The 14,266-nt window shown below is 37.5% G+C and overlaps 1 protein-coding gene across 1 annotated transcript in view; it reads left to right on the top strand.

The window, feature by feature from the left end:
• Nucleotides 1-14,266, top strand: part of C7 (complement C7) — an 81,010-nt gene that overhangs the window by 7,182 nt on the left and 59,562 nt on the right. The window contains exon 2 of the mRNA XM_050793411.1: nt 12,508-12,563. Coding sequence (XP_050649368.1) covers nt 12,508-12,563 — 56 coding nt within the window. The remainder of the gene's footprint in view (nt 1-12,507; nt 12,564-14,266) is intronic.

A 14,266-nucleotide genomic window follows, 5' to 3' on the forward strand; every position in this document is an offset into this window, starting at 1 on the left:
TAGCGCTGTGCTTCAACCTTGGTTACTGACTTAGGAAGCTTGGTTTCTTTTTAAAATCAGCCATTCACACTGCTGCTTCTTTCAGGTTTTCTCTCCTCTTGGTATCCTCCGGAGTGCTGTAGTCAGAGAGAACGGGAGTGGAATAAGAGATTAAAAGATGATGGGACCTTAAGGAAATGCTTGAAACCATTTAAGTCTGCTGAATATTTTCAATTTGTGTGTCCATGGCATCACCCAAACCTTACTTGTCTTTACAGAATTCAATGGTAGGAGATAGAGTTTGATAGGATTATACCAAAATTTATTTTTTTAAAAAAACATTTATTTATCTTTGTAATTTATTTCTTTCTTTTAACTGACAAATAAAAATTGTATGATTTATCATGCACAACATGATGTTATAAAATATGTATATATTGTAGAATGGTTCAATTGAGCTAATTAACCATATGCATTACCTCCCATACTTATCATTTGTAGGGAGACTACTTAAAATCTACTCTCTTAGGAGTTTTTAAGAATATAATATATTGGTTCTAGAGCAGCCTGGCCAACAGAGTGAAACCCCGTCTCTACTAAAAATACAAAAATTACCCAGGCATGGTGGCGCTCACCTGTAATCCCAGCTACTTGGGAAGCTGAGGCAAGAGAATCACTTGAACCCGGGAGGCAGAGGTTGCAGTGAGCTGAGACTGCGCCAATGCACTCCAGCCTGGGTGACAGACCAAGACTCCATCTAAAAAAAAGAAAAATAAGAAGCAAATAATACATTGGTATTAATTAAGTCACCATTTTGTATGCTAGATCTCTTGAACTTATTCCTTCTGTGTAACTGAAGTTTTGTATCCTTTGACCAACATCTGTTCAACAATCCCCACCCTGACCCCACAGCCTTTGGTAGCCATTTTACTCTTTACTTATTAGAGGTCAACATTTTTAGATTCCAAATATAAGTGAGATCATTCAGTATTTTTCTTTCTGTGCTTGTTTTATTTCACTTAACATAATGTTATCTGGGTTAATCCATGTTGTCACAAATGACAGAATTTTCTTCTTTTTTAAAGGCCAAGTACTATTTCATTGTGTCTCTTTACCACATTTTCTTTATCCCCTTATCCTTTGATGGACACTTAGGTTGGTTCTGTATCTTTGCTATTGTGACTAATGCATCAATGAACATGGGAGTGCACATTGCTCTTTGATATACTGATTTCATTTACTTCGGATACATACTCTGTAGGGGACTGCTGAATCATATGCTAGTTCTATTTTTAATTTTTTGAAGATCCTTCAAACTTCTATTTGAAATAGAAACTGAAAAGATAAGCAGAGTCACTTAGCCTTCTCCCTGGTTCTTTCACTTTTTATACACCCAAGTCACAAATCTTGACTTGTACAAATGTACTAGTTTTCAAATCATTTAAGAAATGTAAGCTAAAGAAAAAAACTATTAATGACAACTATAGTAGCACTAAAATAACTTATCAAAGGATATACATGATGTAAATTCTGACATCAAAAAATATAAGCTGTTTGATGAGAGAGTAACAACGTAGAGTTGTATGCAAAGTTAAGTTGTAATCACTTTGAAATAGGTGTTGTGATTAAAAGACGTTCTCTGGAAGCCTCATGATAAGCACAAAGCAAAAATCTTCAGTAGAAGCACAAAACAGAAACAGTATTCACAGAATACCACGACTGAAAACCGCGAAACCACAAAGACAGCAAGAGAGAAAGAAAGAAAAATGTATCTTCCAGCCTGGGCAACATAGGGTGGCCCTATCTCTACAATAATTTTTAAAAAATTAGCTGGATGTGGTGGCACATGCCTGTGGTCCCAGCTACTCACAAAGGCTGAGGTGGGAACATCATTTGAGCCTGGGAGGTCGAGGGTGCAGTGAGCTGTAATCACACTACTGCACTCCAGCCTGGGCAACAGAGGCCCTATCTCCAAAAAAAGAGTATGTACAAAACAACAGCAATAACAACAACAACAAAATAACAAAATGGCAGTAGTAAGTCCTTATCTATCAATAATTACCTTGAACGTAAATGAATTAAGTTCTCTAATGAAAAGACATAGAGTAAGTGAATGAATAAAAAACAAGACCCAACTATATGCTACCCATAGGAAACTCACCTCACTTTTAAGGGCACACAGACTGAAAGCTAGGCGATGGAAAAAAAGATATTCCACATCAATAGAAACCAAAAGAGAGCAGGGGTAACTATACTTATACAAGATAAAATAGACTTAAAGTTAAAAACTGTAAAAAAGAAATAACAAGGACATTATATGATGATAAAGGAGTCAACTCATCAAGAGGGTATAACAATTATAAATATATATGTACCCAACCTCAGAGAACCTAAATATATGAAATAAATATTAAGGATATGATGGAAGAGACAGATTGCAATACAATGATAGTAGGGTATTTCAATACCCCACTTTCAACAATGAAAGATAATCCAGAAAATTAGTGAGAAAACATTGGATTTGAATAACACATTAGACCTAATGAATCTAACACACACAAACACACACACACACACACAGAGAGAGAGAGAGAGAGAGAGAGAGAGAGAGAGAGAACATTCCATCCAACAGCAACAGAATACATATTCTTCTCAAGTGCACACGGAACTTTCTCCAGGACAGATAACATGTTAGGGCAAAAAAACAAGCATCAGCAAATTTAAGAAGACTGAAATTATATCAAGCATCTCTTTTTTTTTTTGAATTGGAGTCTTGCTCTGTCACCCAGGCTGGAGTGCAGTGGTGCAATATCAACTCACTACAACCTCCGCCTTCCAGACTCAAGTGATTCTCCCACCTCATCCCCCCGGGTAGCTGGGACTACAGGCGTGAGCCACCACATCCAGCTAATTTTTGTATTTTTAGTAGAGACGGGGTTTCACCGCGTTGGCCAGGCTGGTCTCAAACTCCTGACCTCAAGGGATCTGCCTACCGTGGCCTCCTGAAGTGTGGGGATTACAGGTGTCAGTCACCATGTCCAGCCTCAAGTATCTTTTCTGACCACAGTGGTATGACACTAGAAATCAATTATAGGAGGAAGCTAGGGGTAATGTTATGTGCCTGTAGTCCCAGCTAATTGGAAAGCTGAGGTGGGAGGATTGCTTAAGCCCAGGACTTCAAGGTTGCAGTAGCTATGACTGTACCAGTGCACTCCAGCCTGGGTAACAAAAAAGACCCTGTCTCTAAAAATAAATAAATAAAAATAATGAATGAATATAGGGGGAATTTTGAAAAATCCACAAATATATGGAAATTAATGTGCTTCTCAACAATAAATAGGTCAGTGAAATTAAAAGGGAAATTAAAAATCTTTAGATAACAAGATAAAAATCTTTTATTTTATTTTATTTTATTATTATTATGTTTTTTGAGACAGAGTCTCACTCTGTCACCCAGGCAGGAGTGCAGTGGTGCAATCTCGGCTCACTGCAAGCTCTGCCTCCTGGGTTCACACCATTCTCCTGCCTCAGCCTCCTGAGTAGCTGGTACTACAGGAGCCTGCCACCACACCTGGCTAATTTTTTTTTGTATTTTTAGTAGAGACGGGGTTTCACCGTGTTAGCCAGGATGGTCTCAATCTCCTGACCTTGTGATCCACCTGCCTGGCCTCCCAAAGTGCTGGGATTACAGGCGTGAGCCACTGTGCCTGGCCAAAATCTTTTATCTTAATATAAACAAAAATGGAAACACAACATACCAAACATATGGGATACAGTAAGAACAGTTCAAAGAGGAAGGTTTGTAACAATAAATGCCTACATGAAAGAGAATAAAGATTTAAAATAAATAAGCTAATGTCATACCTCAAGGAAACAGAAAAAGAAGAATAAACTAAACCAAAATTAGTATAAGAAAGGAAATAATAAAAATTAGAGCAGAAATAAATGAAATAGAGACTAGAAAAACAATACAAAAAGATAGATAAAATAAGTTCTCTTTTGAAAAGATGAACAAATTTGACAAACTAGATTAATTTAAAAGAAGAGAGGATTCATAATACCACAAAAATACAAAAGATCATCAGAGACTATCATGAACAATTATACACCAACAAATTGGATAACTAAGAAGAAGTGGTTAAATTCTTCTATCCATTTAGGTCCTTTAAGTGTTTCTGTAAAGTGTTGTTCAAGTTTAATGTTTTCTTATTAATTTTCTGTCTGGATGATCTTCCAGCATTGAAAGTGAGGTATTGAAGTTTTCTACTGTTATTGTATTGCAATCCATCAGATCCTGTGGATCTGAAGAAAGAGATGGGTTGCAATATAATATTTATATTTTGTATACATATAAATATTTGTTTTATGTGTTTAGGTTCTCCAAAGCATACAACATACAAATACTGAATCATAAAAAAATAGAAAATCTGAACAGAACAATAATGAGTAAAAAGATGGAATCTGTAATCAAAGATCTTCCATAAAAAAAAAAAAAAAAAAAAAAAAAAAAAAGCCCAGGACCTGATGGCTTCATGGCTGAATTCTACCAAACATTTATTTTTTATTTTTCCTCACTGTCACCATTTTTATTCAGCATAATACTGAAAGCCCTAACCACAGCAATTGGGCAAGAGAACAAAATAAATGGTATTCAAATTTAAAGAGAAGAGGTCAAGTTGTTTTTGCTTTTAAACAACATGACCTTATATTTAGGAAAAACTGTAGGCTGGGCGTGGCGGCTCACACCTGTAATCCCAGCACTTTGGGAGGCCAAGGTGGGTGGATCACCTGAGGTCAGGAGTTTGAGACCAGCCTGGCCAACATGGGAAAACCCCATCTCTACTAAAAATATAAAAATTCACTGGGTGTGGTGGTGCACACCTATAATCTCAGCTGCTTGGGAGACTGAGGCAGGAGAATTGCTTGAACTTGGGAGGTCGAGTTTGCAGTGAGCCCAGATCGCGCCACTGTACTCCAGCCTGGGTGACAGAGCAAGACTCTGTCTCCAAAAAAAAAAAAAAAAAAAAAAAAAAAGTAAAGACTACACTAAATACATCTTAGCAGTGATAAATGAATTCAGTAAATTTGCAGGCTACAAAATAAACATGCAAAACTTAGTAGCATTCCTACAGGTTAACAGAGATGATTCTGAAAAGAAAATCAAGAAAGAAATCCCATTTATAAAAACTACAAAATAAAATACCAAGGAATAAATTTAATCAAAGAAGTTAAAGATTCTACAAAGAATACTATAAAACACTGACGAAAGTAATTTAAGAGAACATAAAAAAGGAAAGATATCCCATGCTCTTGGATTGGAAAAATTAATATCATTAAAATATCTATGCTCCCCAAAGTGATCTACAGATTCAATGCAATCTCTATCAAAATATCAGTGAAATTATTCACATATATAGAAAAAATTCTAAACATTTATAAAACAGCAAAAGACCCCAAGTAGCTAAACAAATCGTGAATAACAATGCTAGAAGCACTATACTACCTGCTTTTAAATTATACTACAAAGCTACAACAAAAGTAGTCTGTAAAAAAATAATAGTTTATACAAAAACAAGTGGTATGCTAACAAAAATAACATACTAGTGTCCTAAAAACAGACACATAGATGACTGGATCAGGATAGAGAACTAAGAAATAGATTTGTGTACTTACAGCCAACTCATTTCTGAAAAAAGTGGTAAGAACATACATTGGGGCCAGGTGTGGTGGCTTATGCTTGTAATCCCAGCACTTTGGAAGGCCAAGGTGGGTGAATCACAAGGTTGCGAGTTCGAGACCAGCCTGACCAACGTAGTGAAACCCCGTCTCTACTAAAAAAATACAAAAATTAGCCGGGTGTGGTAGCGCATGCCTGTAATCCCAGCTCCTCAGGATACTGAGGCAGGAGAATGGCTTGAACCTGGGAGGCAGAAGTTGCAGTGAGCTGAGAACATGCCATTGCACTCCAGCCTGCGCAACAGAGCAAGACTTTGTCTCAAAACATACAAACAAACAAAAAAACAAAACAACAACAACAAAAAAACAAAAATACATTGGGGACCACGCGTGGTGGCTCATGCCTTTATATAATTCCAGCATTTTGGGAGGCCAAGGTGGGTAGATCATGAGGTCAGGAGTTCAAGACCAGTCTGGCCAACATAGTGAAACCCCATCTCTACTAAAAATACAAAAATTAGCCAGGTATGGTGGCACATGCCTGTAGTTCAGCTACTTGGGAGGCTGAGGCAGGAGAATTGCTTGAACTCAGGAGGCGGAGGTTGCAGTGAGCTGGGCCCATGCCACTGTGCTCTAGCCTGGGTGACAGAGTGAGACTCTGTCTCAAAAAAAAAAAAAAAAAAGAAAAAAAAAAAAGCAGGCCAGGCATGGTGGCTCAGAGTTGTAATCTCAGCACTTTGGGAGGCTGAGGTGGGCAGATCACGAGGTTAGGAGTTTGAGACCAGCCTGATTAACGTGGTGAAACCCCGTCTCTACTAAAAATACAAAAATTTAGCTTGGTGTGTTGGCACATGCCTGTAATAATTTCAGCTACTCAGGAGGCTGAGGCAGGAGAATCGCTTGAACCCAGGAGGCAGAGGTTGCAGTGAGCCCAGATTGCACTACTGCACTCCAGCCTGGGCAACAGAGTGAGACTCTGTCAAAAAAAAAAAAAAAAAAGAAAAAAGAAAAGAAACATTGGGGAGAGGATAATCTCTTTAAGAAATGCTGTTGGGAAAACTGGGTATTTATAAGAATAAAACTAGATTCCTATCTTCTGCCATATACAAAAATAACTCAAATGAATTAGACTTAAATGTAAAATGTGAAATTACGGAGCTACTAGAAGAAAACATAGGGAAACATCATAGATCGATGGTTCAGGCAATGTTTTTTGGGGTAAGATCTCAAAAACACAGAAAACAAAAGCAAAAATGGACAAATGGGATTATATCAAGCTAAAAAGCTTCTACAAAGCAGAACACTCAAAACAGTAAAGAGAAACAACCTGTGGAAATAGAGAAAATATTTGTAAGCTATTCATCTGACAAGGGATTAAGAATCAAAATATATAGGGAAGTAACTCAGTAGTATATATTAATATTAATCTGATTAACAATGGGCAAATGCCCTGAATAGACATTTTTCAAAAGAAGACATACAAATGGCTAACAGGTATATGAAAAAATGCTCAATATCACTAATTGTATTAGGCCATTATTTGTGTTGCTATAAAGAAATACCTGAGACTGGGTAATTTATAAATAAAAGAGGTTTATTTGCCTCATGGTTCTGCAGGCTGCATAAACATGGCATCAACATCAGCTCAGCTTCTGGTGAGGCACTCAGGGAGATTTTACTCATGGCGGAAGGTGAAGCAAGAGCAGGCATGTCACATGGCAATAGTGAGAGCAAGAATGAGTGAGGGGACCAGGTGCAGTGGCTCATGCCTGTAATCCCAACACTTTGGGAGACCGAGGCGGGCAGATCACATGAGGTCAGGAGTTCAAGACCAACCTGTCCAACATGGCAAAACCCCATCTCTACTAAAAATACAAAAATTAGCCAGGCATGGTAGCAGGTGCCTGTAACTGCAGCTACTCAGGAGGCTGAGGCAAGAGAATCACTTGAACCCAGGAGGTGGAGGTTGCAGTGAGCAGAGATTGTGCCACTGCACTCCAGCCTGGGCAACAGAGCAAGACTGTCTAAAAAAAATAAAGAATGAGTGAGGGGGAAAATGTCATACACTTTTAAACAATCAGATCTTAATGAGACTCACTATTGCAAGGATGACACCAAAGGGATGGTGCTAAACCATTTATGAGAAATCCACCCCTCCCAACAAGCCCCACCTCCAACATGGGGATTACATTTCAACATGAGATTTGAAAGGGATATCTAAAGTATATCTTTCTACCCCTGGACCCCTGAATCTCATGTCCTTCTCACACTAAAATAGATACCTGCCCAATAGTCCCCCAAAGCCTTAACTCATCTCAGCATTAACTGAAAAGTCACAAGTCTCAAGAACAAGGTTCAATCTAGAGGTAAGTTTCTTCTACCTATAAGGTTGTAAAATCAAAAAAAGTTACTTACTTCCAAGATATATATAATTGGGGTACAGGCATTGGGTATATGCTCCTTTCCCAAAGAAGAGAAATCTGCCAATAGAAAGAAGCTACCTGCCCCATGCAAGTCTGAAACACAACAGAGCAGTCATTAAGTCTTAAAGCTCCAAATAATCTCCTTTGACTCCAGGTTCCACATCCAGGACACACTGCTGTGAGGGGTGGGCTCCACTTCACCTCTTGGGCAGCTTTACTTCTGTGGCTTTGCAGGGTTCAGTCACCATAGTTGCTCTCATGGGTTGGAGTTGAGTGCCTGAAGCTTTTGGAAGCTCAATATGTAAGCTACTGGTGGATCTGCCATTCTGGGGTCTGGAGGACAGTGGCTCCCTTTCCACTAATTCACTAGGCAGTACTCCAGTGGGGACTGTGTGTGGGGGTTCCAACCCCACATTTCCCCTCTTTACTGCCCTTGTAGAGGTTCTCTGTGAGGGTTCCACCCCTAAGCAGACTTCTGCCTGAGCAACCAGGCTTTCTCATACATCCTCTGAAATGTAGGTGGAGGCTGCCAAACATCCTTCACTCTTGCACTATGTGTGCCTATGAGCTTAACAGCACACGGAAGCTGCCAAGGCTTATAGTTTGTACTTGTTGAAGCAGCAACCCAAGCTGTATCTGGGGTTCACTGGGTTAAGGTTGGAGGTGGAGAGTGGCCTGCATGCAGGCAGCAGTGTCTTAAGGCTGTGCAGGGAAGCAAGACCCTGAACCTGGCCCATGAAGTCATTCTTTCCTCCCAAACCTCCTGACCTGTGATGGGAGGGGCAGCCTCAAAGATCTCTAAAATGCCTTTGAGGTCTTTTCTCCATTGTCTTGGCTATTAACACTTCATTCCCTTTTAGTCGTGCAAATCTTTCTAGCAAGTGGTTGCTCCAAAGACCCCCTTGAATTCCTCTCCTGATGATGCTTTTTCTTTCTCTGCCGCATGGCCAAGCTGCAGATTTTTCAAACTTTTATACTGTGCTTACCTTTCCTATATCAATTCCAACTTTAAATCATTTCTTTGTTCCTAAATCTGGCACAGGCTGTTAGAAGCAGCCAGACCACATCTTGAAACTTGCTGCTTACAAACTTGTTCTACTAGATACCCTAAGTTATCACTCTTAAGTTCAAACTTCTACAGATCCTTAGGGCATAAACAGAATACAGCCAAGTTTTTGCTAAGACATAACCAGGTGACTTTTGCTCTAATTCCCAAAAAGTTTCTCATTTCCATCTGAAACTTCATCAGCCTAGACTTCACTGTCTCTATCACTATCAGCATTTTGGTTACAATCATTTAACCAGTCTGTAAGAAGTTTCAAGCTTTCTTTCATTTTTCTGTCTTCTTTGGAGCCCTTCAAACTCTTCAAACCTCTGCTCATTACCCAGTTCCAAAGCTGCTTTCACACTGTTAGGTGTCTTTATAGCAATGCCCCAATTCTAAATACCAATTTTCTGTATTAGCCTGTTCTTTGTGTTGCTATAGAGAAATATCTAAGGCTGGGTAATTTATAAAGAAAAGAGGTTTAATTAGGTCATGGTTCTGTAGGCTGTACAAGAATGACATCAACATTTACTCAGTTTCTGGTGAAACCTGCAGGGAGCTTTTACTCATGGCAGAAGGCAAAGTGGGAACAGGCATGTCACATGGCAAGGGTGAGTGCAAGAGATAACCCAGACATTCAAAGTAGAGCTAATACTAATCCTTCTCAAACCCTTCCAAAAAATTGAAAAGGAGGGAATACTTTCACATTCTTTTTATGAGGCCAGTGTTATCCTGATACCAAAGCCAAAGAAGTACGTTACAAAAAAAGAAAACTACATGCCAACATTCTTGATAAACATAGTTAATATAGATACAAAAATCTCAACAAAATAGTCGCAAACTGAACAACACATTAAAAGGATCATCTACCATGACCAAATGGGATTTATTCCTGCAATGCAAGGATGGTTCAACATACACAAATAAATAAATAAATATGTTATATGAGATTAACAGAATGAATGACAAAAACTATATGATCATCTCATTAGATGCAGAAAAACGTTTGACAGAATTCAACAACATTTCACGATAAAGACTCTCACCAAGTTAGGTACAGAAGAAAAGTACCTTGACACAATAAAGGCCATATATGAGAAGCCCACAGCTAACATTATACCCAACAGTGAAAAATTGAAAGCCTTTCAGTTAAGCTTTGGATCAAGACAAAAACGCCCACTTTTGCCACTTTTATTCAACATAGTATTGGAAATTCTTGCCAGAGCAATTAGGCAAGTAAAAGAAATAAAAGGTATCAAAATAGAAAGGACAAAGTGAAAATGTCTATGTTTGCTGGTGTCACAATCTTATATGTAGCAAACCCTACATACTCCACCAGAAAACTGTTAGAAGTAATAAATGAATACAGTAAAATTGTGGAATATAAAATAAACACTAAAAGTACATTTCTATAAACTAACAACAAACTATATGAGAAAGAAATTAAGAAAACAATCCCACTTTCAATAACTACAAAAAATATTTAGGAATAAATTTAACCAAGGAAGTTAAAGACCTGTACATTGCAAATTACAAAACACTGATGAGAAATTGAAGAAGACATAAACAAATGGAAAGATATCCCTTGTTCATGGATTGGAAGAAAATATTGCTAAAATGTCCATACTACCCACAGAGATCTAGAGTTTTAGTGCAATCTTTAACAAAATTCTAACATCATTTTTCAAAGAAATAGAAAAAATATCTTAAAGTTTCTATGGAACAACAAAAAACCCCAAATAGCTAAGGCAATCATGGGCAAAAAGAACAAAGCTGGAGGTATTACTTTCCCTGATTTTAAACTATACCACAAAGCTATAGTAATTAAAACATCATGATCCTGGCAAAACCATAGACCCATCAACCAGTGGAACAGAATAGAGAACCCAGAAATGCACCCAGAAATGGTCAATTGATTTTTTTTACAAAGGTGCCAAGAATACACAATGGGGAAAGGATAGTCTCTTTAGTAAATGGTGTTGGGAAAACTGGATATCCACATGCAGAAGAATTAAATTGGACTCTTATCTAGCATCATATATAAAAATCTACTCAAAATGGGATGAAACCTTAAGCATAAGACTAGAAACTGAAAAATTGCTTGAAAAAAAATCTATGGGAAAAACTGTATTGTTCTAGGTAGGGTTTTTTTTGATCTGAATCCAAAAGTGTGGGCAACAAATGCAAAAATAGACAAATGGGATTATAACAAACTAAAAGCTTCTGCATAGCAAAGGAGACAATCACCAGTTTTCAGAGACAACCTGCAAATTGGGAGAAAATATTTGTAAGTCATGCAGTCAATAAGGGGCTAATATCAAAAATATATATGGAGCTCAAACAACTCAATAACAAGAAGACAAAAAACCCAATAAATTATCGGAAAAGTACCAGGAAAGGGAGATGGAAGTAAAGCAAAAATAAAAAATGGATAAGAGACCTGAGTAAACATTTCTGAAGGGAAGACATGCAAATGACCAACAGATATGTTTAAAAAGTGCTCAACATTGCTAATCATTAGAGAAATGCAAATTAAAATCACATTGAGTTATCATCTCACACCCGTCAGAATGGCTACTATCAAAAAGACAAAAGGCAACAAGCATTGGTATGCATGTGGAAAAACGGGAATCCCTGTACACTTGTACACTTGGTAGGAATGTAAATTAGTACAACTATTATGGAAAACTGCATGGAGGTTTCTCATAAAACTTAAGAAAATTATCATATGATCTAGCAATTCTACTTTTGGTTACAAAAGTAAATGTTCATTGCAGCACTACTCACAATAGCTGAGTTATAGAATCAACCTAAGTGTCCCTCAACAGATGAATGGATAAAGAAAATGTGGTGTGTGTACACAATGGAATAGTATTTAGCCTTAAAAAGGAGGAAATTCTGTCATTTATGACAGCATAGATGGAATTGGAAAACATTATGTTAAGTTAAATAAACCAGGCACAGAAAGACAAACAGCACGTGTTCTTACTTATATGATGTAAAACAATCGAACTCGTAGAAGCAAAGTAGAATGGTGGTTACAGAGAGTGGGATAATAGGGCAATAAAGGTCAAAGGGTACACAATCTCAGTTAGCAGAAATATATTTTGAATTCTATTGTACAGTGTGGTGAATGTAGTTAATATTGGTGTATCATACATTTCAAAATTGCCAAGAGTAAATTTCAAATATCTTTACCACAAAAAATGTTAAATATTTTAGGTGATAGAGATGTTAACTGGCTTGATTAAATTATTTCACATTGTATTTAGAAATCATAATATCACTTTGTACCTCATAAATTTACACAATTATAAATTGTCAATTTGTAGTTATAAAAAGAAATGCAAGCTAAAGTAATACTTTATTGTTTTTCTTCTCCAGGCGATAAGCTTATTCATTTTGGTGGGATTTATAGGAGAGTTCCAAATTTTTTCAAGGTGAGGACTTTTTGGGTTGTGTGTAAAAATCATTAAATTAAAAAAAAGTTTTAGAAATTCTTTAGTCTAATTTTGACATTGCAGTTTGAATCTGTGTATCCCTCCAACATATTTTCTCTTTCCATATTTTTATAAAAGACAATGATAACAAAAGTGTGTTTTAAAAATTATTCTTCTTTTACTTAATTTTTCTCCCTGTAAAATGGAAGACTAAAAGTGTAAGTTTTTTGTACCAGTGCTGTGGTTTTATCTGTAATGCAGATAATCACAGTGGACTTATATATCTTAGAGCAATATTTGGTCTTTAAATGTAATCCTTGCAAAACATCCTCTGGATTTTAAAGGTTGAGAGTTTTTTAAGAAAATAGTCTTGTCAGTTCTTGAGGCCTGGAGAAAAGCCAGTATCCTTTATCCAAGGCTTTGTTATTCTCTCACTGTGTCAGATTGACAAGACAGACCCAGGTCAGTTCACTTTATGGAACGATCAGAAAATGTGTCAGGGGCTGTGCTAGGTACTGGGGATACCACAAGGAGCAAGAAGGCACTGGGAACATGCTGGGTGATTCGTATCTTGAGCCAGTTCATGGCAATATGAATGTGCTAAGGGGTCGGACAGAGGCCTGCTCAGGGTGATGTGGGAGCACAGCAGGAAGGTCAAGCAAACTTCCTCTCCTAAGCCTCCATGTTTGGGGAAGCCCTCTGAGTTTCCCCAGGACAGAGACTAGAAAAATAACAATAAGTTCAGATTGTTCAAGGTTGTCAAAAGTATTCAGGTATTTTGATCATTGGTACCCTGTGAAAACCACAGGTTGGCAAGATTGGCCCTGTGAAAGCATCCGAGGCACACACTACAGAATGAGAGTCATTACTTTCAGAGTAACCTGACCCTCTTAAGACATGCAAGAATCATCTTGACTCAAGATATCGCCCAGCCAAGGAATGTGCTGGGAATCCAGAATTCAGGAATACTAGTTCTTTTATCCTTCGTAGAGCATCATTTTAGGCAAGGCTTCCTTAGTCTCTTAAAGCTGACTCAGGTAGTCTTTTCCATATGACACAGCCAGAATGTGAGCATTGTATGAGAGTCAACTCTCCATTTGTACATGTACTTTATTTTAGTGGAGCTGTTTAAGCTCAAATTGCCCTCCTTGGTTGTGTGCTTGAGAAGTGGCCTAAATGAACAGGGGATGCATTTAAATAAATTCCTGTCCATTCAGCCTCTGCCAATTTTTAGTTTTCCACTTCTCATGGGGACTTTTTATAGTTTCTTGTCTCTCAGTTAAGTGTTTCTGGATAACTCTTCAACTCATCATTCAGAATCTCTTCAAAGGCCATAAAACCTTTCTCCCTTCAAAGGTCATAAAACATATTTACACATGTTTTCATCTACCCTCCCAACTCAAACTCTCCCTTATCTATATTCCCATAACACATTATATTGAATGCATTTCTGTTCTGAAATCCATCAAATGAGATATATTGTACTACGATTATTTGTTTATACATCTATGTCTCTGTCCTTCCTTCTATCAATAGTCAATGACCTACCTTTTTTTTTTTTTACAATTAAATTAAATTTTATTTTTTATTTTTTATTTTTTCTGAGATGGAGTCATGCTCTGTCACCCAGGCTGGAGTGCAGTGGTGCAGTCTCAGCTTACTGCAACTTCTGCCTCCCAGGTTCAAGCAATTCTCCTGTCTCA

This window comes from Macaca thibetana, chromosome 6 (assembly GCF_024542745.1).
Source record: "Macaca thibetana thibetana isolate TM-01 chromosome 6, ASM2454274v1, whole genome shotgun sequence".
NCBI lineage: Eukaryota > Metazoa > Chordata > Mammalia > Primates > Cercopithecidae > Macaca > Macaca thibetana.